At 39.2% G+C, this 26,913-nt stretch overlaps 1 protein-coding gene across 1 annotated transcript in view; it reads right to left on the minus strand.

Annotated features, from left to right (window-relative positions):
- LOC145395595 (ionotropic receptor 93a-like) overlaps positions 1 to 26,913 on the minus strand; it is a 327,371-nt gene that overhangs the window by 49,722 nt on the left and 250,736 nt on the right. Inside the window, exons 3-8 of the mRNA XM_080269165.1 lie at positions 14,103 to 14,179; positions 12,365 to 12,524; positions 11,864 to 11,917; positions 10,736 to 11,001; positions 9,650 to 9,784; positions 5,289 to 5,475 (exon numbers count right to left, since the gene is read on the minus strand). Of these exons, the coding sequence (XP_080125291.1) occupies positions 5,289 to 5,475; positions 9,650 to 9,784; positions 10,736 to 11,001; positions 11,864 to 11,917; positions 12,365 to 12,524; positions 14,103 to 14,179 (879 nt within the window). The remainder of the gene's footprint in view (positions 1 to 5,288; positions 5,476 to 9,649; positions 9,785 to 10,735; positions 11,002 to 11,863; positions 11,918 to 12,364; positions 12,525 to 14,102; positions 14,180 to 26,913) is intronic.

Here is a 26,913-nt window from a genome sequence, read left to right on the forward strand (position 1 = left end):
TCTATTCTTTTCTCATCAAGATATAGGCTTACATCTTTACTAATACACCTTTTGAAATCCTCCAGCAAAATCATCTGCTTAAATTTACCAAAATCAGAATCCACATTCTTAGAATTTAACCACTGCTCTAACAGATCTTCTTTGATTTTTGCATACTCAACATGGGATTGCTTATCTTGCTTATAAGTTGTCCTAAATTTTACTCTATAAGCTTCAGGAACAAGCTCATAGGCCTTAAGAATCAAGCTCTTAACTACATCATAATTATCAGACTGATCCTGAGGCAAAGATGCATAAGTTACTTGAGCTTTACCGGTGAGAACAGTTTGAAGAAGTACTGGCCAATTCTGTTTGGGCCAATTAAAACCTGTAGCTACCCTCTCAAACAACTGAAAATACTTTGTTAAGTCAGATTCATTAAAAGGAGGGACAAGTTTAACATTTTTAGCCACATCAAAATCATCAGAGCTAGATGATCCAGTTCCACCTTGTTTCATGCGATACTCATGGTCTGCCTGAATCCTAGCAAGTTCAACTTGTGCGTGAAACTCAGCCTCCTTAACATCAGCCTCCTTAGCACGTGCTTGAAATTCAGCTTCCTTCACACGAGCCTCCTGCAGGGCTGGCTGTAACTTAGCTAATTCAATCTGCGTTTGCTCATTTGGAGGAGTTACATTAAACAAGCTTTTATTAATCATACCAACAATTTGATCTTTAGAATGATGAGAGTGAACTGCAATTCCCAATTGTTGAGCAACAAGCTTAAGTTCATTCTTTGTTCTGTTTTCTATATCACACACTGTTTGCACATTTGACAAAAAATCTTTGGTTTCATCAAGTGTAGAAATAGTAGCCATCATGAATATATCACAGTCACAAAATATCAAACAATATCCTTATGATAATATCCTGAATATCCTGATATGAGGTCGCCAAATTTATGTTACGGAACAGAGAAAGATAATGTACACTTTAAGTGAGAATACGAAGAGTCACTACTGTCCCGTAAAGTTCCAGGTTCAAAACAAAAGAGTTAGGTAAAATTACAAGTTAAAGTTTAATGCTTAAATTAACAACAAAACATTCAGGACTCATAAGGATAATGTAATGGCAAATAAACAGGTTAAATATATGGTTAACTGCAATAGCCTCTATTAACACGAAATTAGCAAGAGTAAATTTATCTAAGTCAGCCCTGATGAAATGAGATACCAGATAATACTCAGTGAATGCCAGATAAATAATTACAGATACAAACTATTATCAAAAATGACTGACATAAAGATCCATACATGAATTACAAAAACTTCACTAAGCCTACAAATTAAACTTATGCTATACAGTACAAGAAAAAATGCAACAACAGTTATACTCAAATTACACACAGCTGCTAGATGGTTGGAGATTTCTTGAGCACTCACAATAATAATAATTGTACAGGGGAGGACAGAGATGTGAACAAAATGAGGAGCAGATCTAAGTGGCAATGATGCAGAGACTGAGCTCATTATATAGGGGCCAGGAGAGCTTGATACAACTTGTAATGAGGACGCGCAAATGAAGCCATGGGGACAAAGAGATGACAATCCCGCAAAGTATAACAGAGATGTCGACTTACTCTACTATAACGGTAGAAGGGGGGGACTGAGGCAGAACACGCTCGTGATCAAACATGCAGCAACTGTGTCTCAGTAATACAGAGAATAGGCCAGCATGCTCTCCAATACAAGTTTCTCTAACTATCTACTCCAAACTACATGCTGAGTACACAATACACTTCCTTTTGCAAAATTCAAAAGAAAATTATGGCAGCTCAACACATGGCCTCGGAGTCCCCACAGGGGGGGACCATAAATGCCCCCACATTCCGCCCCTATCCCGGTGACGACTTTAGCTGCCTGGAACCACTGTCTGACTCATTTCTTCTTCATTTCTGCAACATTCGTGACCTCTTCTCTAACTTTCGCTCTGTTGAGCACCATCTCTCTTCCTCTAAACATCACCCTCTCTTTCTAACTGAGACTCAGCTGTCTGAGGCAACTGACAGCAAACCCTTCTCTGTACCCTCCTACTTTCTCTATACTCATTTCAAAGCCAAAGGTGCCTGCTATGTATATATACACAATGACTTATCTTGTTCTCGTGTTCCTGAGCTAGCTTCTTCTGAATTCTCTACACTCTGGTTTCGGCTATTTTGTAATTCTCTGACTAAATATATCGGTGCTGTTTACTTATCCCCTAATTCTACTGACTCAAAAATTGTTCGACTATATTACTTCTAACGATGGAACAAATTCTATCCATTTCTCCTTTTTCTGAAATCTCCATTTTAGGAGATTTCAATGTTCACCACCACCTTTGGCTCTCCTCTCCTTTCACTGATCCACCTGGTGAACAAGCCTACACCTTTTCTATCCTTAATGACCTAGTGTAGCTTGTACAGCACCCTACCTGTATCCCTGACCATCTTGGAGAGAGCTCCAACATACTTGACCTCTTCGTTACAACTGATCCTTCTGCTTACATTGTTAATATTTTCTCTTCGTTGGGCTCCTCCAATCACAACCTTATCACCTTAACATGTCCTATTGCTCCAATACAGCCTGTGAACCCTCCAAAAAAAACGTTGTCTGTGGCAATTTGGAGCTGCGGATTGGGAGGCCCTCAGGCATTACTTCTTTGATTTTCCCTGGAATGATTATTGCTTCCATGGCCGGGAGCCATTTGGGTGTGCCTTGCGTATTACGGAGGTTATTCTCTTGGGGATGGAAGCATACATTCCTTTCTCATATCCTCTGACTAATGCAAGAAAGCTTGGTTTAATTACGCTTGTTCTAATGCTGTCCGGAACAAGGACAGGGCCTATAAAAGGTACTGCAGCCAACCCTCCTCTGAATCACATCTTTTTTACGTTTCTGCCGGGAATCGTGCTAAGTCTGTTCTTCGCTCTATTAAAAATAATTTCATCCTTACTAAATGCTCTCAACTCTCCAACTCGAATTCTTCCCGTTCCTTCTGGCACCTTGCCGAAAACCTTTCTAAAAACTTTACCTCATCATCCTTCCCTCCTCTTTTCTACTCTGATGGTTCTGTAGCTATTTCTTCTACTGATAAAGCAGATCTCTTTGCTAAGACTTTCTCCTCCAATTCCACCTTAGACGATTCTGGTGCTGTTCCTCCTTCACTTCCCCCCTCTGACTTCCTCATGGCTGACATTAAAATTTCTTCAGCTGATGTATTTTCTGCCATCACAGGCCTCAGTACTAACAAGGTGTATGGGCCTGATGGGGTCCCTCCTGTTGTTCTCAAGAACTGTGCTTCTGTGCTTACAAGCTGCCTAGGCAAACTCTTTCCTCTTTGTCTATCAACTTGTACCTTTCCTTCTTGCTGGAAGTTTGGTCTCATTCAGCCAGTCCCAAAGAAGAGTGATCATTCCCAACTCTTTAACTACCGTCCAATTGCTCTAACATCCTGTATCTCAAAAGTTTTCAAGTCAATTCTTAATAGAAAATTTTTAAAGCATCTTTCCTATCACAACCTTTCTGATCATCAATATGGGTTCCGTCAGGGACGCTCCACTGGCGATCTTCTCACCTACCTTTCAGACACTTGGTCATCCTCTTTTCGGGACTTTGGCGAAAGCTTTGCCATCGCACTCGACATCTCAAAGGCTTTCGATCGAGTCTGGCATAAATCTTTAATCTCCAAACTGCCCTCTTACAGATTCTATCCTTCTATCTGCGCCTTCATCTCTAGCTTCCTTTCTGGTTGTTCTATGGCCACTATTGTAGATGGTCGTATTCTTCTCCTAGATCTATCAACAGTGGTGTTCCTCAGGGCTCTGTCCTATCACCAACTCTCTTCCTTTTATTCATCAATGATCTTCTAAGCTGTACATCTAACCCTATCCATTCGTGCACTGATGACTCCACTCTTCACCTTTCCATTCGGTTCCTACAACGTCCATCTCAGCAGTTACTTCAACAAACAAGGGATGAGGCTATGGCACACCTAATGTCTGACATGGCTCATATCTTTGACTGGGGTAAAAATAATCTTGTTTTTCATGCATCAAAGACTCGGTTCTTACACCTATCAAGCCGAAAAAATCTTCCACAGGTGTACCCACTAATGTTTAATAATACTCACCTTAATCCTGCATCATCCTTGAACATACTTGGGGTTTCATTCACTTGAGACTTAAATTGGAAAGATCATACTACATCTCTTGTAAAATCTGCTTCCTAGAGATTAGGTGTGCTAGGCTGACTCCGTTCCTTTTTTACCCCTGCACAATTGTTGAGTCTATACACGGGTTTTATCCCCCCCTGTGTGGAGTACAACTCGCATGTGTGGGGAGCTTCTCCACATACAGCTCTTCTCAATAGGGTGGAGTCAAAGGCTTATCGTCTCATTAACTCTCCTCCTCTTACTGGCTCCCTTCAACCTCTGTTTTTTTGCCACAGTGTTGCATCTTTATCCATTTTCTATCGCTACTTCAATGGTTGATGCTCCTCTGAACTGTTTGTATGCATTCCTCCACCTCTACGATGGGCGTTTAGCTCCCGTCAAGCAGCAAACTCTCATCCCTTTTCTGTCCAACTCTCTAATGCAAGAGTCGACCGTTACTCCCAGTCCTTCATTTATGCAACAGGTCAACTCTGGAACTGTCTCCCTCTGTCCGTATTTCCTGCTTCCTATGATCTCCACTCTTTCAAACGCAGTGTGTCCAGGTATCTTGAAATGATCGGATCTTGAATTTGGCTCTTTCTTGTATTTTGTTCTTATCTTGGAAGGAACAGTTTTTGCGGGCTTCTTGCCTTTGGTTCCTGCTTCCTAGCATAACATAAAAAAGTTATATTTGATAGATAATTAATTCATTGGTACTTTTTTCCTTGATATAGGTATCAAGTATGTTTTAGTACACAGGTTTTTACGTTTATTCGGCGTCATATAATCGAACTATTGCAGCGCCACAATTTTTATTTCCAATAATTCAGTTCAATTCTCTTGTCATGTACAGAAAATGTTTATTCATCTTAGGATATAACTCATCGAAGACTTGCCATTAGTTATGACACATTCACTACTTCGGATTTATCCGCAACTGGGTAAAAATGCTTGGATGTTGCAAAAACAGAAAATGGAAGACATCATCTTGTGAAATTAATAACTTCTTTACTACAGTATCTTTAATAATACTGTTATCTGCAGTCATTCTTACTCAGATGAGGAGTGATTTCGTGTGAAAAACATATTACGCCAAGAGATTAAATTTCCTTACCCACCTGCGATATAATTCTCAGACATTTATCAATCTGAGGTGTGTAGGGGGCATCATGAGGCACTGGCCAGGCTATCGAAACCTGTAGCAGCTTTTCCTTGCCTATATACAAGGGGGAAGTGCCATCTAGTTTAGCAAAGTTCCGGGATATTATCAGCTGCAGGTTTAGAGGGGCACCAATATGAGCACTCCTGAAAAAAAAAAAAAGACAAAAATAGTAAAATGTAATAATTCACCCAGATGTTTTTCCCACAAAGAAACACCATGAGGTAGGATATATAAGGAAAGAATATTCGATACTGGGAGAATATTGAACAGCATGCCGAGTAGAATGGGCCACATAATCATTCGTACTGTACATCATTCAGTTCTCTGGAATCCTAGCGCCTCGTCACATGCCAAACCATCTACAAGTTTTTGCTCCTTCAAATTCAGCTGCTATATTGCTTTTTAACTGACTGTTAATATATAAAAAAAGAAAATTATACATAAATTAACAGCTTTATGTCCTACACGCTAATAACCCACTCCTGCGAGTAAGGACATAATGGTTCATTTAGGCTCATACCAGGAAATATTTATTCAGCTGAGAGAAAAAAGGACGATGAAAGGATTAAACAACGGCTGTACAACATCTCACTTTTCTTTTCTTTATAAATTCTTCCTTTTCAAAGTCTCATAATTCCTTTACTTGGAGGACACATTTCCTACTTAGTTCTACTTAAAGTCAGATCACTGTATTCAGCCTGTTAAGAAGGGATTATTGAAACCTGTGTCTGGTTTTTCATCCTAAAAAGATCTACATTATAATCGTGATAATATAAGATAAATAGTAAATAGATTTAGTATGAAAACTAACCTGAACTGTGGCAATTTAGTCCACGGTTTCTTAGTTTAGAGGTTTCTACCGCTATACCACCGAATATTTTAGTGCAAAGGAAATAAATGCGTTGTACTTGCTGTACTGCCTGAAAGTACTCTAAGTTCACTCTGAATGAACATATACAGTATATAGTTCATATAACAGGGGTCACTGTTCAATTAGCCATTGTGGCCCGTATTATCGTTGGCTAAGGAAGCTCCTGAACATCTTTTCTTAAGCGATTTATTATGCTTATTACTCCTTGCTGTTGTACTTCGTGTATAAATCCTTCAAACATCCCAGTACTCTGCATAAATAATGTACAAAACAATATTAACCAGCCACATCCAAAAGCAAATTGCTACGGATAAGGTGCTATGGAGCCTTCGTACCCAACAAGAATACGGGCCTGTGTCTAACAGAGATGCATTGCTTTGGGGAACAGACTAAACCTAAAACAAGTACTTTTTCACAATTCTGGAAAATTGTATCAGTGTGTTTACCTGCATTTTTTTTTTTTTTTTTGCAAACTCTTGGAACAGTACAGTATGTTAAAGTTTTGGAGATTCAGTGTCATAGGCAAATATGTATTTATAATATGCTGTGAAAAAATGCAAGAGAAAAATAATCTTCAAAAGTTTTGCTTCGTTATAGATATAATTTGTGTTCCTCCAGCTTTGTTATTAAACTACTACCAGACTCTTTGTGAGGTCAAAATATCAAACAAATTATCCTCGTACAGAATTATAGTTTGTCTTCTCCGGATAATAAGTAATTGTTTTAAGTAATTACATCACATGGAAGTCACTGCTATAAATGGTCGAGAATAAATACAGTCGACAAAAGCACTAGCGAGACCCCTACGTTCTACTGTTACCTTCAGTCCGGTGACATTTGACTTTTCATCCATGCTGTCTCCAAGCAATGTCATTCAGGTCTGGAGAGATTTTTCAAACAGGTGAGGAAGGATCGGACATCCATTTACCCCTTCATGACAAGAGATCTCCCTAAGGCCGAACAATGTCGTCTGAGGTAACATGAATAATGAAACAAATGCATTCGAGGGCCGAATGCTAATCGCCTGCCAAAATATGTCGTTGGATAAGGTACAAATTACCTACAAAATAAATTTGAAGAAAATTAACAAAACACTACGGAATTTAGCCACCGTGTTTGGCTAAATACCCGTTCATATCAATCAATAAATCAATCATTTCCTGTGGCACCCTCGGGGATGCATAGGGCCTCGATGAACTCACACCACCACATCCTATCTTGTGCTAACTCCTCAAGATCTCCCCAACACTCATCTCCAGCTTCCCGTCTCATTGTCCTCACCCACGTCTCTTTTGGCCTTCCTCTACCTCTCCTACCAAGTGCCACCCACCCTGGTGTACCTCGTACTATTCCCTGTCTCCTATACACATGTCCTAGCCACTTCCATCGTGAGAATCTAACATATTCATCGATCGGCTGCACTCCCGTTATTTCTCTAATTCTACTATTTGGTATCCTTTCCCACCACTTAACTCCTAATATTCTTCTAAGTGCTTTATTTTCAAACACCAAGAATTTATTTTCCATAGTCACTGTGCTGTACCAAGACTCGTGTCCATAAATTAAGATACTCCTAACCATTACCTTATAAAGTTTGATTTTTGTATGCACAGAGAAATTGTTATTATTCCAAATATTTTTAAGCATTCCCATTGCCTGATTAGCCTTCTTTAACCTTTCCTCGAATTCAAAGTTCAAAGAACCATCCTTGGCTAAATAAGTACCTAAATATTTAAACTTATCAACTTGCTTTACAACCATACCTCCAATTACACATTCCTGCGCATTTTCCATATTCATATTGATTATTTCAGTTTTTCCACAATTAATAACCAAACCCACCTTGCGACCTTCACTCACCAAACAGTCCAACACTCTCTGAATCTCTTCTGGCCCATCACAGATCAAAACTATATCATCTGCATAATCTAAATCCAAAAGTTTCCTGTTCTCTCCCCAAAGTATACCTGCACCGGTTTCTGTTCCAACGCGTTTCATAATGTAATCAATGACCAATATAAATAGTAAAGGCGATAGAACACCACCTTGAATTACTCCGGACTTGACTTCAAACGAATCACTCGGACAACCATCAACCATCACTTTACAAAATGTGTCCTCATGCATGTTCATAATGACCCTCACAAACTCCTCTGGTATTCATATAAAAAAAAATATATTGCGGCTGACTCACACCATCCATCAATCAATTGACCAACATGGAGAAACTCATACAGGATCCCTCGATATTTCTAAAGCTTTTGACAGAGCGTGGCACAGTTCCATGCTATCGAAACTCCTTTGCTATGGACTAACATCTTTTGTTCCTCTGATTACATTATAATTTTGAAAAAGATACAGAAGAGTAAAAGTAGATGATGTATATTCAATTATCGCTCACTGACCAGCGGCGTCTCACAAGGATCAGTTCTGGCTATAATCCTATTCCTAATCCATAGTAATGATCTCTTGTCTGTCACCCATAATCAATTCATTTATATGCAGTTGACTCAACACTTCACAATTCATTCAGACTTAAACACCCATTCACAAAGTTTAATGTCTCTAACTCACAACTCAGTACAGCCATCTCCGTAAATCAAGACTTATCTAGGATCACTGAATGGGGACAAAATAGCCTTGTCTCATTTTATGCTAGTAAAACCAAATATATACAGTTTACTAATAGACAGTTATTGCCAGATTCCTATATTATCTTCAATACTACTAATATTCATATCTTCAAAAGTATTGAAATTATCGATGTTTCACTTAACAATGCCCTCAGCTGGACCTTTCATGCCATATCACGTGCTAAAACTGCCTCAGAGAAACTTGGATTATTGTACAGAGTTCGTAGCTTCTTCACTAACGAGCAGTTGGCTATAGTTTATAAGAATCATGTGCACTCTCAGCTGGAATATTGTTCACCCTTGTGGAATGGATAGGGACAGGTTGCACTAAAACAACTAGACAAAAATCATAACAAAGCTGTTAGAATTAACTGTAACCATGATATTACAAATAAACTTCCTTCCCTACAGGTAAGAAGGAATATTACCTCCTTTCCGTTATATTACAAATACTTTCATTGCAAATTCTCAGACGAAGTTGCATCCATTGTGCAACCTCTCCATGCCTTCCCTGTGCTGCATGGGCATCTGGTAACGCTCATGACTGGTATGTCACACTGATATATTGTAGAACATCCGTCTGTCAGAAATGTTTTTTTCCCTGAACTGCATCTCTTTGCAACTCGCTTCCCAAGAGATGTTTCCTCCCAAACTTCAACCTACAGCTGATCAAGCCCAACTGTTACAGACTTTTTGATGTATCAAGGACAACAGATATCTGGTGTATGGATTTTTTTTTTTAGTCATTTGTTTTTCCTTCCTCTTTTCTGTTGTTTAAAACAAAAGACATCACTATAAGTAAAACAAACTCACTTCATCTTCAGAGCTACGTTGAGTCCGTCCATAATATCTTCCCCGACGATCATGCTCCCAAGTTCTCTAAAAGCACTTGATTCAGAATTTAAAAAGAACTTCTTGTATGTACCATCAAAATTTTCCATTGTCACCCTGTAACATGTACAAATAAAAATTATTAATTAGCAGTACTACTAAGACCCCTAGAATAACGCAACACCAAAACTTAACTTCAAGATATATTTGTAATATTTGTGTTAACATTAAAATTGGCCTAAAATTGCCGTATTTGCATCTCGAATGATAACTTGTGACAAATTAAAACCAAGATATGATGCTAGTCACGAAGTGCAATGGAAGGAAAGATAGACATAGTACTCTCTTTTCCTGCCACTTAATTTCGTGAAATAAGCCACAAATGAAAAAATAATGGGGCAAGTAAAATTGAAAGAGCTATATAGTTTTTATTTGGTCTTTCTCTATAACGTTTATTTCAGCACATTTCTTCAATTTATCCTATTGTAGTACAGGAATAATAATAAAGTTACTCAACTGTCTGAATATATGATAAACAATGAACTGAATAATTTCCAAAGTTCTACATGATTTGCGGATCTCGTCCATGTATTAAGGCAGACTGTAGAGGAAGCATAAGCGAAAGACTGTACTGCAGTGATGTCTCTGGAGAACAATGTATGTGGAAATGAATTAGGTTACGAGAGCGGTGATCACAAAAGAAAAGAAGTAAAGACAAAAAGTAAAGCCGAAGATAAATACTGAGGGATGGAATATTTCAAGTATGTTCCATGTGGATGATGTATTACATGGTACTTGAGAACACCATTTCTTGATTCCTTTAGCGTTGCCCTGCTTTTGAATAGTCAGGTCTGAATGTATCAAAGGATTTGAATAAAACACCAGTTGCTGGGTGAAAACTAACTCACTGTGTGGTGTGTTGGTGAACGAGGGGAAATAGAACTCCTGAGAAATGTGCTTGGATGCAGTGATAGAACTGAGATAAATAACCAAAGGTCCCAACATTAACTTACATTTTAATTTCATCCAGAGCCTTTGCATCCAAACGTTTGTTCTTCGATATCTCACCTGTCAACTACTTTGACCAGCTCCTCAACTGTCTCTGGTCTGGGTGGCGGCCTTGGAAGGGTGAGGGAAGCGATGAGGCTGGCTCGATATGCTGTGCCCACCACTACACCGTGGAACAACCAAGTGCCGACCAGGATGTGGTTGGACTGGCTGGTTGAGAGGCGTCCGTACAGTCCCTGGCCCAACAGGGTGCCCACAGACTCCAGCACCACCGACCCAGTACTCAGCACTCCATGGCGCGTTTGCCACGTCGTTCTCCTCATAATCTGAAAAACATACATATATATCGATTTACATAGACAATGATGTTAGTGCGTAGTTGTTTCTTTATTGTCACAGGGACGAGCAGTGATGTTTCGGACAGAGGAATTGTTTGGATAATACAAGCCATGAAAGGAAGAGCACCTCCATGCATGTACTACCGTCAGGAAGACACACAATTCTTGAGGTCGTTTGTGCCTTTTTTTTTTTTTCTTCTTTTTTTTTTTGCTGAGCTGCTTGGTATGTACAGTTTCGTAAAGTAATTTTGATCTTTTTCTGCTTTTCCTAATGTATTTTTTCGGCTACATATGGCACGCTTTAAAATAGTGAAATTGTCTTGGAAGAGTCAGTTATTGGTTATAGTGAAGGTAGAATAAATTATTAATTTTTTTATAGTTTATTTGATTAATAATGGCTAAAGTTCTTTCTTAGTAGAAAAACGCAGACCAAATTAAAACTGTATGAAAGCAAGATTAATTAACAATTTCATGCTATGGTTTCAAGAAATCAACAAGTATGAAGTAGCCTACCACTTACATGACAGTGGTGGCTGTAGTGGAGGCTCCGGGTGGAAGTAACTATCCGAACCCATTCTTTACTCATCTATACCATAAATGTATATTCCAGCAACGTTTTTAAGGATATGTTGTATAAAAACAGCAATATATATTCTTTAATTTCTTATTGCATGAGTCAAACATCAACCAAGAAGAGTCATTGTACTTATAGCTGCAAAATGAAACTAATATTTTTTCCATTATAATTCTTTATCGCTCACTCTGATTTTGACCTGTAAGTCTCCTGTTAAATACTCACTTGAACCCATCCTCTGGAGTTAACTGGAAAAGATAAAAGAATTAACCTGACCAAGAGATCGTTGATGGTACCAGAATGAACACTTGTCTCCACCGACTCACGTACCTGAATAAAAATTTTATACTGTTGGCTCATGCTATGTACAAGGGGAAAATATGACAACGCGACCATGAGAGGGTTAAAAGCATCATTATCCTTGGTATGATAAAAACAATAAAGAACACTGGCAATAACAGATGTGGCACCATACGGGACTTTGATAAAAAAAAAAAAAATTTGCTTCGCTAGAGTAAAGCACATTTGTGTAAAAATCCTGAAGGAGCTAAACAGAAGCACCTGCCTTGTGAAAATATATTTACGTGTGTGACTAACACTGGAAGACAGCCCCTGGCTGTTACTTGAGAATGTCCCATGATTATATTAATTATGATGATCAACAACAACAATAATAATAATGATAATAATAATAATAATAATAATAAACATAATAATAATATAGGGAACCGTTTTCTGCTGCCTGTTGCACCCATGACTGACCACTTGCATGTTTACCTTGACAAGTGTGAAGCAGACAGTCAGCGTACAAGCCAAGACACCGATCCACACTTGGCCACTCAGTGGGTAGTAGAAGCTCAGCCAACTGGGTGTTATGACCGGCGTGGCCATGGCGAATTTAGAAGCAGTTTGATCATAGGCGAAAGTGAAATCCCATCTGGAAACACTGGTATAATTAAAGAGGCTACATTTGTAGATTGTAAGGAAGAATTTGTTCTAAAAAATAATGACAACAACAATAATAATTTAACGAATAATAATAAAAATAATAATAATAATAATAATAATAATAATAATACAGCAGGGAAGAAAGGTTGCTGGTTCTTTGAAAGCAGTGATAAGAAACAAGGAAGTGAGCATGGAAGTGAAAAAGTTACTACATGACAGTATTGTGATACCAACTCTAACGTATGGAAGTGAAGCTTGGACGTTGTTGGAAGGACACAAGTCAAGAGTGAGAGCAGTGGAAATGAGTTATTTAAGAGGAGCCTGTGGAGTCACATGGAGAGACAGGCTGACGAATGAGGATATAAAGGAGCGTTGTGGTGTGGATGTGGATGTGATAGGAAGCGTTATGAGGAACACACTGAGGTGGTTTGGCCATGTGGAGAGGATGGAGGGTGAAAGACTGACGAAGAGAGTGTATGTGAGTGAGGTGGAGGGGGGAAGAGGGAAGGGGAGGCCGGGGATGAGATGGAGGGATGGGGTGGAGAGGTATATGAGAGAGGGGGGTGCGAGTTGGGAGCAGGGCAGTGAAATGGCGGGGGACAGGGCGACTTGGAGGCGATTTGTTTGTGGCCACCCCAAACGGGATTGAGGCGTCTGGCAATAGATAGATAGATAATGAGAAGAACAACAATACTACTACTACTACTAATAATAATAATAAAATAATAATAATAATAATAATAATAATAATATTATTGTTATTATTATTATTATTGTATTATTATTACATTACAGCTGAAAGTCAAGTCCCATCTGGAAACAGTGCCGGAATATTACAGATTTTATACATTTCCAGCTTCATCATCTTCCCATAGCTCCATGCATACCCTCCACATTATATCCTTTACTACTGAACATTGTCAGACTACAATTCATCATCTTCCCATCCATCTATCCTTCCCAGTTCTGCATCTTATGTTGGGAAGACGACAATAACCAAGAATTAGGCGCAGATAATATATTTTTATAGTAGATGAAATATATAGTCCTTCATGGACGCACTGCCAAAATATAACATGTTGCTACAGACATATTTTCCCTCGACTAAAATGATGTTCTTGTTAGCAGCTGAATTAACAGGGCCCGTTTCTAACCCCTTCATTATGGGATGGACTTACTTAGGTTTACTAATGTTGCTTAGTAACATAAGTGAACCAAAAGAAGTGTAATTATTGTCAACAAACAAAAGGAGGAAATATGTGCAGAATGCAGTTCCACATATGTAGGCAGTCAGTAGAAGAATGCTCTTGACTTTTGTGCATTGCAGGTTCATTATCTAGTTACTCCACTTTAACAAGTAAAAAAATAAAAATAATTTCCTCATCACTTACGTTATCGATGATTAAAGTGACAAAAAGTCAATTTCAATTTAGGTATGCTATCTCTATCTTTTGACAATATATAGATTTTTTTTTTTGCTGCATAAAACTACCTGCAATTAAACTGCATTATCAGTAATAACAGTGAACACTGCAGTGCAAAGGTTACCCTAAGATTAGAATCTCACCTCTCTAGTTGTTGTGGAATAACACCATGAATCACTGTTGCCATGAATGATTTACGAATCTCCACCTGATCTGTCACCTGCAAGTAAATATAACATTAAAATAAAGAAAGAATTGAAGGCCCCAACTGGTAAATATATATATACACACACACACCCCTGGGGCTAGGAGGGTTTCAAGAATACTCCCCCAGTATCCCTGCTTGTATGAGGCGACTAATAGGGTTGGTAGTGAGTTAGTGCCCCACCCCGTAAAAAGAACTAACTAAACAAGCGAATAAAGTGCCTCGGACTAGGACGGACCATACGTTGACAACAAAGGAACGGACAAAGGACATTCTGAGGGTGGGGGCATGGAATGTGAGAGGAGTGAATGATGAAATGAGAGAGAGATTGTACAGGTTCTTGAAGATGCAAGAGTGGATATATGTGGATTGACTGAAACTAAAAGGAGGGGTGAAAGAGTGAGAGATTGGGAATATGGTTTAGGTATATGTGTGGGAGTTAATGAGAATGGGAGGGCAAGAGAGGGAATATGTCTGATGATAAGCAAGAAGTGGAAGGAGAATATAAGAGAGTATGGAACTGTGGGTGCAAGGATTGTGTGGGTGAGGTATGCAAGTGGGCAACTGTAGGTGCGTATGCACCGACAGAGGACCGAGTGGCAAGAGTGAAAGATGAGTTTTGGTCAAGTGTATAAGCATGTATGGACAAGTTTGAGAGGAGCGAGAGAGTATTTTTGCTTGGAGACATGAATAGCAAAGTTAGGAATGTATAAGTGGATGGAGTTGTTGGTCAGTGGGGTGTGCCAGCTGAAGTAGATGGGAATGGTATTGCTTTGGTGGACATCTGTGCTGGTAAGGGGTTGCCAATAGCCAACACCTATTCTTGGCATAAGATGATCCACAGGTATACATGGAGAGTCATGAGGAGGATGGATAGTGAACTTGTGGAACGAAAGGCAATTATAGACTATGTGTGTGTGGATGAGCGAATAAAAAGACAAGTGATGGATGCAAGAGTGTGGAGAGGGTGGGGGAATGGAATCTCGGACCATCACTTAGTGACAGCCAAGGTAAAGCTGCAAAGAAGGTGGGTGAAGACGAAGGGGAAGACAGGAGGAAACAGCTCCTGTGAGAAGAGTGGAGAAGTTGCAAGATAGTGAGAAAATGGCAGAGTATAAGAGCATAGTGGTTTGGTGAAGGAGAGTAAAAAGAAAGTGGATGAAGAGTTTGGGAGGAATCTGAGCGTGAAATGGAGGGAGAGTAAGAAATTGTTTTGGAAGGAGGTAAAAGTGAGGCAGTATGAAAGGGGAAATAGTAGGGGAGTATAAGATAGGAATAATAGATTGTTGGTGGAGAAGAGAGGGAAACTGAGGATATGGAAGGAGCACTTTGAGGATTTGTTGAATGTAGAGAGTGAGAGCAGTGCGAGTATAAGTGGCTGGGGAATGGCTGGGAGAAGTAGAAATGAGAGAAAGGAGGAAGCGATCAGTCAGGCGGAAGTAGTAGAAACTATGAAGAAGATCAAGATGGGAAAGGCCCCAGGAATTGATGGAGTGTGTGGTGAAATGCTGAAGTATGGGGGTGAGATTGTAGTGGAGTGGATATGGAAGTTGTGTAGATTGGCTTGGGAAGAGGGAAGGATTCCAGAGGACTGGAAATCAGGTATAATTGTTCCTTTATACAAAAGAAAAGGGGAGAGAGAAGAATGTGGTAACCATGGGGGTATTTGCCTTCTTAGTGTGACTGGAAAATTATTTGGTACAATACTCATTCATAGGGTTAGGCATGTAACAGAGGAGCTAATTGGAGAAGAACGAGGGGGACTTAGGAAGGGAAGAGTGTGTGTAAATCAGATTTTTGTTCTAAGATGTTTAGTGAAGAAGTATCTAGAGAAGGGAAGGAAAGTGTATGCTGCTTTCATGGACTTGAAGAAAACTTATGACAGAATAGATAGGCAAGGTATGTGGAAGGTATTAAGTATAAATGGAGTGGATGGGAAATTGTTGAGGGCTTTGAAGAGTATGTACGAAGAAGCTTGTGCTACGATGCGAGTGGATGGTGAGAAGAATGAGATCTTTGATCTCAATGTGGGACTAAAACAAGGATGTGTTATGTCTCCATGGCGGTTTAATACATATATGGACGGGGTTGTAAAGGAGGTGCAAGGTAGGGCAGTGGATGTGGGGGTGGCTCTAATGAATGAGAGTGAGATGTGGAAGATTCCGGTGTTGCTGTTTGCTGATGATATAGTATTGTTGAGTGAAAATGAATGGGAGTTGCAAGGTTTGGTGAATGAATTTGGGACAGTGTGTAGGAAGAGGAATCTGAAAGTTAATGTAAACAAAAGTAAAGTTATGGTGTTTGAGAGGAATTAAGTCACAGAATGCACAGTGAGGTTGGATGGTGAGTAAATGGAGAATTTTAGTGCATTCAAGTACTTGGGTAGTGTGATGAGTAAAGATGGAACTTTGTGGGATGAAATGCTTGAAAGGGTACAGCAGGGAAGGAGGGTTGTTGGCTCACTGAAAGCAGTAATTAGAAATAGGGAGGTGAGTATGGAAGTTAAGAAGTCACTGCATGATAGTATTATGATCCCTACCCTGACGTATGGAAGTGAGGCATGGACCTTGCTAGAGGGGAACAAGTCAAGAGTGAGAGCAGTGGAAATGAATTACTTGAGAGGAGCATGTTGAGTGACGTGGAGGGACAGGTTTATGAAAGGAGTGAAGGAACGTTGTGGGGTGAATGTGGTTGTGGTTGAGAAGATTAGGATAAATACACTGAGGTGGTTTGGACATGTGGAGAATGAAAGACTGACTAAGAGGGTGTATGTAGGTGAGGTGAAGGGAGGGAAAGACCGAGGATGAGGTGGTGGGATGGAGTTGAGAGGTATATGAAGGGGGGGGAGGAGCGAGCTGGGGGGGGTAGGCAAATGGTGGGTGACAGAGCGACTTGGAGGCGTTTTGTTTGCGGCCACCCTTTGCGGGACTAGGGCGTCGGGATATATATATATATATATATATATATATATATATATATATATATATATATATATATATATATATATATATATATATTGGCGTGTCATATTTGCCATAAACTCTTCCAGAGAAACGTTTCGAACTAAAAGTTATGATGTTGCATTCGTTAAACCTTTTCAGCAAGATGCCCTTTCTAATTTAAAATAAACTGATCACTTTAGTGAAAAATAAAGTACGAGCCAAAGGCTCCAAATATAATAATGTATTGTTCTTCCTTGGAAGAACTAAGAAAAAAACTGTCACGTTTACTTGAGGTGTTTGGACTGGACAAATAGTTAAAATGTTTGGAGGGCATATTCAGAGAGAAATACAGTATGACGAAGACAGTACCTTTGTTGATCAACTGTATACATGAAGGACTGAGAAAACCTGGTAACTCTTGCAAGAAGGAGCTGGACTGGAAAAGGGACTAGATATCACTGCTTGGTGGATGCTATATGGCTTCTGTAATTGGGAAGGGACAGAGGCATTCACTTCAGAAGAGTAATGATCTCTGAAATGCCAGTAAAATAAGGAAAGATATGCAACGCTGCAGTGAAGTGCAAGAAGTACGAAGCCACAAAAAAGGGGGGGATGGCGAGAAGTTATTCTTTTACCTCCATTATGTTGAGAGAGAGAGAGAGAGAGAGAGAGAGAGAGAGAGAGAGAGAGAGAGAGAGAGAGAGAGAGAGCAAACTCCTTAGAGTCAAAAATATCCCTTGGACAAAGCCAGCAAACTGCCACGGATAATGGACGAGCTAAAGCAATTTTCCATTTATTTTAAAATTATACAAGTCAGGGAATAATTAGTCAGAATGAAACATAAATTATTGTTTTCAGTACCAAACTGTTTGAAAAGAAATAACAGTCTGTAAATAATGAGATGTGTATCGAAACATAGATAAAATGAGGCCCTGTGCAAAGTATGATACACAAGCGCCATCCCCCTAAAAATCAAGATAATGCTATCCCACAGTTCCTCAAAGTATGTACTTTCATGTGGAGGTGGTAAATGTTTTGAAACACCACTGACCGCAAAGCTGGAAAGCCATGACTACAAACACCATTTTCGACCAAAGTGTGCTAAACGCGCATTTGAAAAAAATGTTGGAAGAGTATGACACTCAAATGCCAAAATATTGTACACATGTGTCACGGGCTTGGATGAAACACGAGCTGGATTTGATTACCAATCGCTCACAACACACCTGTGTGGCGTCGTTCATAACTAGTGTGTGTGCTAAGAGTAGTGGTTCCAGGTCTCATCCCCAGTCTGTGTACATTGCTAAGAGCGCTGTCTGTGGCGTTTTATTCTTTATTATTTACTAACTCTGTCAATGATATTATTTTATTTATTACAACACTGTTTTTATTGCAGATGTGTTTCTGAGTTGTACTCACATTATTTTCTTTTTAATTTTCTTTTTTTTTAATGCATTAATATTGCACAGTCTCCGTCTGGGGAAATCCCATGGTCTAGGAAACTTTCTTATTATTACTAGGTTGTGCTTGTACCTACACATTGTATAACATTGCAACACACAGACATCCCTGGGGTTTATCATGCAGTTTTAGGTGTCACTGGCGAGAACGATGCCAGCGACAGTTTGTATGTATCATTGATCGACATCGATCATCACTAAGATGAGTGAAGAGGTTTAAATGCTGTTTGAATGAGATTACACACTTCACCTAGGATTATACTGTAGAACACTGATATACTGGAGCTGAATGGAGTTAGTAAAGATAACATAAGTTTTGAAATAAGGTCTCTTACTGTAACAGCCATGAAAATTAGATTAAATCCTAACTCTTGTAATGAATACTCTCTGAACATGAATTTTGTGAAAATTAGTGTAGTTCCCATAAAGACTGAATTTAAAATAATCGCTAATATATTACACATCAATATGAGTGGACTACTAAATATTGCAAAACGATGTTGATGTAACACACGGATGTAATATTCAAATAAATTACTGTACTTTACCACAACAATAAATAGTAACAGCAAAAGTTTGAACGTATACAAGTATATAATTCTCACCTCGTTCCAGCTGCGCCATGGAAGGAGACGGAACGTAAAATTTAAGGCCTGGGCAACGGCAACCAGCTGGTTGTAGTCAGTGCCTGAGTACCTGGTGGTGATCCCCTCGTTGGACTCTTGCCAGTAGGGTTCGTATGGAAACGCTGTCACGTTTATCGTTGCGCCATAGAAACTGCCAAAAACAATGTAATATTCTGAATGTAAGGAAGTTGCAGTTCAAAATTAAGGTGGAAATGACTTTTTATTGAGTCTATGACAATCCTGTAGGAGTAAAGGCTTTACATATTATTTAAAGCAAGTAAAGGTACTCCATGACAAATTTTCGTAATTGTTTAATAGGTGCTAATTAATATTAGTTTCATTTCAGTAATTGTTTATCGGCTCGATGTTCTCTTTGATTACATTGTCTATAACATGTATACTGTCAGCTACAAGTTATACCTGTTTTACAATAATCAACACTAGATATTCAACTTTTCACAACATATTACACATACTTCAGACGCAGAAAAATTCAAAGCTATGTCTCTACTTCTTTTCCATAACACTTTCTCATGACTAGCACCATTGTCTAGTGTCAATCTCTTGTTAAACCCATTCAGGATGAAGAGATGAGTTTTAAGCCAGGTTAGAGTGAAATGGGCATAGCCCAGTCTATACTTGTAATTTGGATACATTGCTTATGTTTTTCCAGTTTTGTAATGCCCAGTAATTTCAACAGAGTACATAAGATCCTCCAGTTCTGAAATGGCCAGTAATCTGTACACATTACTTGGTGTATTTCTCCGGGAAAAGGGTGGGAGGTGTGAGATGGCGTAGACCTGATGTGGAGGTCCAGGAAGCAACTTGCAGCACCCGGGCACCGTCAGGACTGTACGGCAAGTGAACCAACAAGCTGTACCTGCACAATACGTTTATAGTTTTCAGGCAGAATGAATTATCTTTATTCCCTCGACACTACAAGGGTGTAATTTATCATTTCCTTAAGCCAATGAAGGGACAGTTTCGTGTAGTCTTTGGAAGAACTCTTGTGAAAGTTATATCTAATCGAGGCTATTATTTAACCTTTTCGTTAAGAGATGTATAACTAACCCCTCAGTCTGAATGTTGTCTCCTGAGTAAAATTTTCTGACAGTAGCAGGAATGAACGCTAATATTATCACCTCTCCATCATGAATGCTAAGCTGTAACTAGATATCAGCATTATGATATGTTGCTGGTCATGAAAAGCGTCATAGAAAGGATGTATAACCACAAAATTGTTGTTCTGCCACTTAATTGTGTGAAATAAAATTCAAAAGGAAAAACAATCTGGGACAAGTAACAGTGAAGGAATTACAATGATAATATAGACTGCACAAGTAATAATATCATTGTGCATTGTTCTCTCTTCAGTCCAACAAAGCTTTGAACTACCAACTCAGCACTGGACAGCAGGCTTTTATTCTGTGTTGAACTCTGGCTACGATTTCCCTGTATTTGTTGGGAAAATTAGAGGGTTGGCAGATACCATTGCTCAAAAGTGTATGTATATATTAGCCACCCAGATAATAAGCTTTTTTTTTTTTTTTTTTTTGAGGGGGCAGGGGATTCTTATAATCGCTAGATGATTTAATTCAACTTTGGAGAGTTTTTAATACAGGGGTGAATTATAGCCTTCCTCAAATCTTTCACAATGAAGACTCCTTCCAAAACTCAATTTAAATTCTTTGGTTTTACTCTTGGTTGAAATTTATGAGACGTCATGGTTCTGAAGGTGCAAAGATTTCGTCTTTGATCCCGTATACGTCGTTCTTAAAGCTATTTAAATGACACACTAGCGAATAAGATTGTGTTCCATGCAAAATTAGTAAGGAATGAGACTCTGTCCTATCTCATAAGGCAATGGAAACTCGACACAAATGACAGTATAGTTAAATTACAAAGGAGAATACAGACTCCTATCTAATAGAGACTTACGCATGCCTGTGGCCGTGGTGCACGTGGTGCACGTGCCCATTGTCCCAGTTCCCACAAGTTAAGTGTGAGGGCAATCAAAATTATTGTGTGAAAGGGGGGGAACGGGTTTCAGTCCACGGAGGCTGCACCTGACGATCCTCAGGCATGTATTTGGGCAGATTTTCTTGGGATAGGCAACTCGCGCATCATGGATTTTTCACGTCATTTTTTCATTGTCCATGATGGAACACGTAGGCAAAGATCATTATCACCAGGAAATCTCCGTACACTGGCTTCACCTCCCTTCCTGTGACAAGAGCCAACATGATGGAATGGTACCCTGTTAAAGTCGGTGGCAAGCTCTGACCGTACTGATGGCACACATAAAAAAGGCATGCCATAAAGTACTATTCGATCATGGACGAACTCACAGCCACACGTGTCTTTGGGAGGTACATGGAACATTACAGAGTACCTTGCCTTACTACGGTTCCTGCACTTTTCCCCCAACTTGGAACCCTTACCTATTGATAAGGAGTGGAAAATTCGCCCAATTCTGATCATGCTAAAAGAATCTTCCATTTCTTTCACCTTTCCGGAAAGAGGTGGTGGACGACTCACATGTATTGTTCTAGGGTTAACTGGCATTTATCCAATACACAATGCCCAAATGTCATCAGATATGAATCACATTCTTTGTTGGTTGTGACTGTAAGACGATATATGTTAGACTTTAGTTATTCCCCACCTAACGAGACGATTATGTAACCGCCTCTGTGTGTGTGTGTGTGTGTGTGTGTGTGTGTGTTCTTACCTAGTTGATCTTACATAATTGTATCTTTACAGGAATGAGTCAAGCTCGTACCGTCAAGTGTATTAAATCATTATTATCATACATATCCTTAAATTTTTGCTCCATTCATATAGCTTATTTAATTCTTCTTGTAGCTCTCTGCAAGAGCATGTGTTTGTAATTCTCCTTTGTATTTTTGTATCATCAGCTAACATATTTAGATAGCTTCCATTTCCAGTGTTCCTGTCTGTATCATTTATATATTCTATCTTTCTATCTATCTATCTATCTATATACCTAGGCTGCTTCCCCCAAGGAAAGGGAGGTAGCCGAGACAGGACGACTCACTCTCCATTTACTCATCCATTCAAACACATTCATTCACATCTTAGCTCCAAAGGGGAGAACGGACAGATCCTCACCGCATCACACCGCACAAGGGTCAACTGCGCAATGCAATCAGTGACATCCGCAGCAGGGCCCGACAGCAAAACTGGTTTACCCCTGCCACATTATAACAGACCCATCCCCTTACCCGCACCTGACCTGACTAGCTGATCAGACCAAAATGCGGGAGAATATCCCCTCAGGGCTGCGTCATCACTTATTCATTCACAATTTCTCTCCATTTATTTCTGTCACGCACAGCCACTCTTCCTTGCTCAACAGACATCCCTCTCGCATCCAGCGCTCTCTTCACACTGTCCATCCATCCTATTAAGTTCCAAAAACATAATTGGTGCCAGCACTGAGTCCTGTGGAACTCAGCTAGTCACTTCCCTTTGATGAGTAAATACCCCTTAGTACAGTTCTCATTTCCCCTTTTTTGAGAAAATCCTGCATCCAGCAGAACAGATTACCTTGGATCCCTCCTTGATGGGACAGTTTTCATAAAAGTCTTTGGTGAGGTACTCTGTCAAATGCTTTCTGAAAAACTAGATAGTTACTGTCCACCCATCCCTCTCTTTTCTGTAGTGTTTCTGCAACACCTGCCTATTGGCAGGAAATCCTGCCACTTCCTTTAGACATGTCAGGACACGATGCATTCAGAACTTGTACATTTGAACCGCCAGTGCATATTCCTATCGGTTCTGTTTTGTTATTCACCACGACAGATGGTGCTGTGATTTACCAACCAGTGTCAGTTGACTTTAAAAAAACAAGCATGTGAAGGTTTCCTGAAGCACGTCTCAACCCGGTCACAAAGAAAGGTATGTATGACAATGTATACTATTTTTTCTAGGAATAATAACTATTCCCACATACACTGGAATGGTGTCTTGATGAGCATATGTTGACAATAAATCAATCGCTTCTCCCTTTTCTGAGATAAAACTGAATTGTAATAGGGTGGCAGGATTTCCTGCCACTAGGCATTGTGGGAAATATTTTCCCCCAGGGCAGTTACGTCCTTTACTCTTTAAAAGAGTCGTCCCTGGCTAAAAGCACAGGAAAACCTAGAGAGCATTAATAACTATTCAAGAGCTTTTATAACCCAGAGATTATGTCCTCCTTATTAATTCTTATTATTAATAAATTAAATGCTACAGCATTTAACTCTTGTGGACAACTATATTGTAAATACATGTAATTACTTTGGAAAGTTCCATTGACCTAAACTACATCTGCATGGTAGATGACGTGTCCTGAGGATGAAAAGCCCTCACATGAAAAACAGATGTGTGTTTAATATATTTATATTTATAAAGGGAATATTGGCTTGGCTTTAGTTTAAGATTAATTTTCCTTAGATTTGCCTTGTATATATCATGATGTAATCTAACTGTATTTAGCATTGTAATTAATAAATAGTTGTCACCTCTACAATTCTATGAGGAATCAAAGGCTCGCCATGTTAGTCACTCTGCTCCTAGATGTGGTTCAAGTTGCACGCTGTAAATACGCACCTCAAGGATGCTTGGAAACCCAGACAACCGACCGAAAACATCAGGCTCGCCGTCATCTGTTGTCCGACACTTTCTAGGTAAGTAATCTTACTGATTTGGCCAAACCAATGGGGAATTAGCTAGGAGATAGGAGAATAACAACTCAGGTGAGTTGGAATATCAATTACACCTAATCTTCCTAAGAGACTTACGTGAATTTACTTAAGGTCGTGATAGACTAACACTCGTCAGACAAAGGAGTGTATATATATTCCTGACATATTTTTTGGTGCCCTGAGAGAGGATAGCAGATGTGTGCTGAAGCACTGAATGTTTTTAAAGTTGCGTTCGTTGGGCACAGCATATTACCACGTTTTGTATACGTGGATGATGTGGATATACGTATATACCGAGCTCTGGGTGGAAGGGCAAGTTCCTTTTCCGATGATGAGAGTTTAAATGCCGTATTAGATTGGAAGCATGGCCGCACTATCCTTTTCCTGGGAGGAAATGATATTCTTGAAGATGTTGAAGTTCATGAAATTGTTGAAAACATTCTACTGTATGTGTGGTAAGAGCCATAGAAGGTTCATGCAAATCCTCGGTTACCATAACCCTTCTTGAGCCTAGAAACCTACCATATGGTTCACCAGTTTGCTATGGTATGTATAAATTAATTAGCAGAACCGTCAACAGGAAGTTGCAAAGAATTAGGAAGGGGAAGGATTTTATCCACTTCAATGTATAGCCTTTCCAAGTAACACTAAAGACCAATGGATTACATTAGAATCATCATGGCAGAGAAGCGGTTCTGCAGATTTTTATAAATTATATAGAACTGGAGAAAGAACAGTTCTATGCTATACAAGCTATGGGTGGGCCTATGGTATACCAAGAGATTAAATAGTTCTGAGTTCAGGGAATATGGGTTATGTGGAAACTGAGTGAGGGGATAAGATATAACCCTAGAGGTTTAACAACCCAGGGAGACAGGGTTAATACCATAAACCCAATTCCTACACTCTTCAAAATTTAAAATAATTAGGTAATTAGTGAGCTAGGGTAAATCTGTGGTTGAATTTAATGGTAAATTTATTAAATTAGAAATCGGTCAGCATGTCTATTTCCTTGTTACAGAGATCTAGTAGTAAGGCAGGATGAGTAACAAGAGCCATGAATGATTGCAAACAATCGTTAGATAAAACACCTGTGTCCAGGAAGAAATTAAATAGTCGCCTGAATATACTGAAAGACCAGTGGACTAAGTATGAAGAAGGTTATGTAAATCTAGAAGCAGCCATGGTAAAAGCTGATGATAAAGATCTCTTAGAGTCTGAGACTACTAAATTTGAGGCTAAATTAGAAGAATATTTAACCGCAGTGAAATTACTAGAGTCAAAATTGGCAGCATCCCACGGAAATACAAGTTGTGGAACAGTGGAGTAAAGCTGTACTTCCGCAAATTACGCTTCCGGAGTTTGATGGGGAGCAAAATTGGAAATCCTTTTGGGATCAATTCAGATACTTATTCATGAAAGAACAGATCTCCCTAATGTGAGCAAACTCACATATCGTTAGGACAGGTCAAGGGAACGCCTTACAAACTGATAAAAGGATTACCAGTGGAAAATAACAATTATAAGGTGGCGCTGACTATCCTTAGACCAAATTACAAAAACAGGGAGCAGGTTATCACCCAATTAGTGAACGCTCTAATTGAATTACCCATACCTAAACATGATTTTGATTCCTTGCAAAATTTTAGAATTGCAATGAGTTGTAATTTAAAGGCTATAAGTACTTATGAAGATATTAAGCAGCAGATTGGGTGCTTTCAAGAATTGTGTCCTTAAAGCTTCTACTAAGAACCAAGGATGCCTTGTATGGTAGGTACCAAAAGGATAATTTCTCCTGTGAGGAGACTGAGGAAGGCTTAATGAAACTCTGTAAACATTTGCAAGGAACAGTAAAGCCTGCTGAGATTAAACAGAAGACTGAAATAAAGAAAAAAAAAAACACTAACCAACTGGTTGGGAAACATAAGTCAGAAACTAAGTATGTACCTAAAGAAGAGATAGGTACTTTCCTTAGCTCTTTAAAAGCTGAGGATAAAATATTAAAGACAAGGATTACACAAATTGATGAAAATAAGGAAGCAAAACCTTCCATGGTAAAGGACAGGAAAGTTTGTGCATTTTGTGGTGAGCAACATTCCAGTGCATCATGTCAGCATTATCCTGCTTATGCTTCTAGAGTAGGAAAGCTTCAGGAAATGGGGTGTTGTATAATCTGTATGAACTCCAAGGATACTTCCGCATATTACAAAACTAAACTTAATCTTTGTTTCAAATGTAAAAGGGATCATCATCATAGTACTTTATGCCCAAGGATGAAAAATGAGGTTCCTTAACCTGCAAATGTCAATATGATAATTGCTAAGGGGAGTACTCCAGTAGAAATGCCAGCTGCAGTTCCAACAGCAGATGTGAAGGTAATGACTGAGAATAGAAACGTATTAGCATGTACTCTTTTTGATAAAGGTGCTCAGAAACCTTCATTTCTGCAGACATTGTGAAGAAATTAAAGTTACCTATTATTGGCAAGGTAAATTTAGCCATTATAGAATTCTTATCTACTAAGGAAGCTCAGTCTTTTGATTTAGTAGGACCTGTAATACAACTAGGCAGATATAAATGCCGTATAACAGCAGCTGTACTGGATAATATGGAGACAAGTATATATATATAAAAGGACTGAAGGAAACCTCTGATTATCTACAAAGCTCAGGGATTAAGTTGGCTAAACGGAATATAGAATCAGATACTGTGGGTCCCATAAAAATGATATCTGGTTCTGATTACTGTGGAAGATTCCTACATAGGACTTTCAAGAAGATTAAAGTACAGTTGTTCAAGAGTCCAGGAGGTAACCTTATTATGGATCAGTTGCCCTTTCCAAAAACAAGTTAAGGGAGAGGCCAAACTGGTAGACTCAGTCTTTGTTACCCCCACACAGTCATTGATGGTAGCTAGAATAGGTGCAGAACTAAAATCTACTCGGATAAATGTCTTACTGGATGAAAAAATTGAACCTGTACACAAAATATGGGACCTAGACAGTGTAGG

This window comes from Coenobita brevimanus, chromosome 32 (genome assembly GCF_032717465.1).
Source record: "Coenobita brevimanus isolate Jiangsu-jjx chromosome 32, ASM3271746v2, whole genome shotgun sequence".
NCBI lineage: Eukaryota > Metazoa > Arthropoda > Malacostraca > Decapoda > Coenobitidae > Coenobita > Coenobita brevimanus.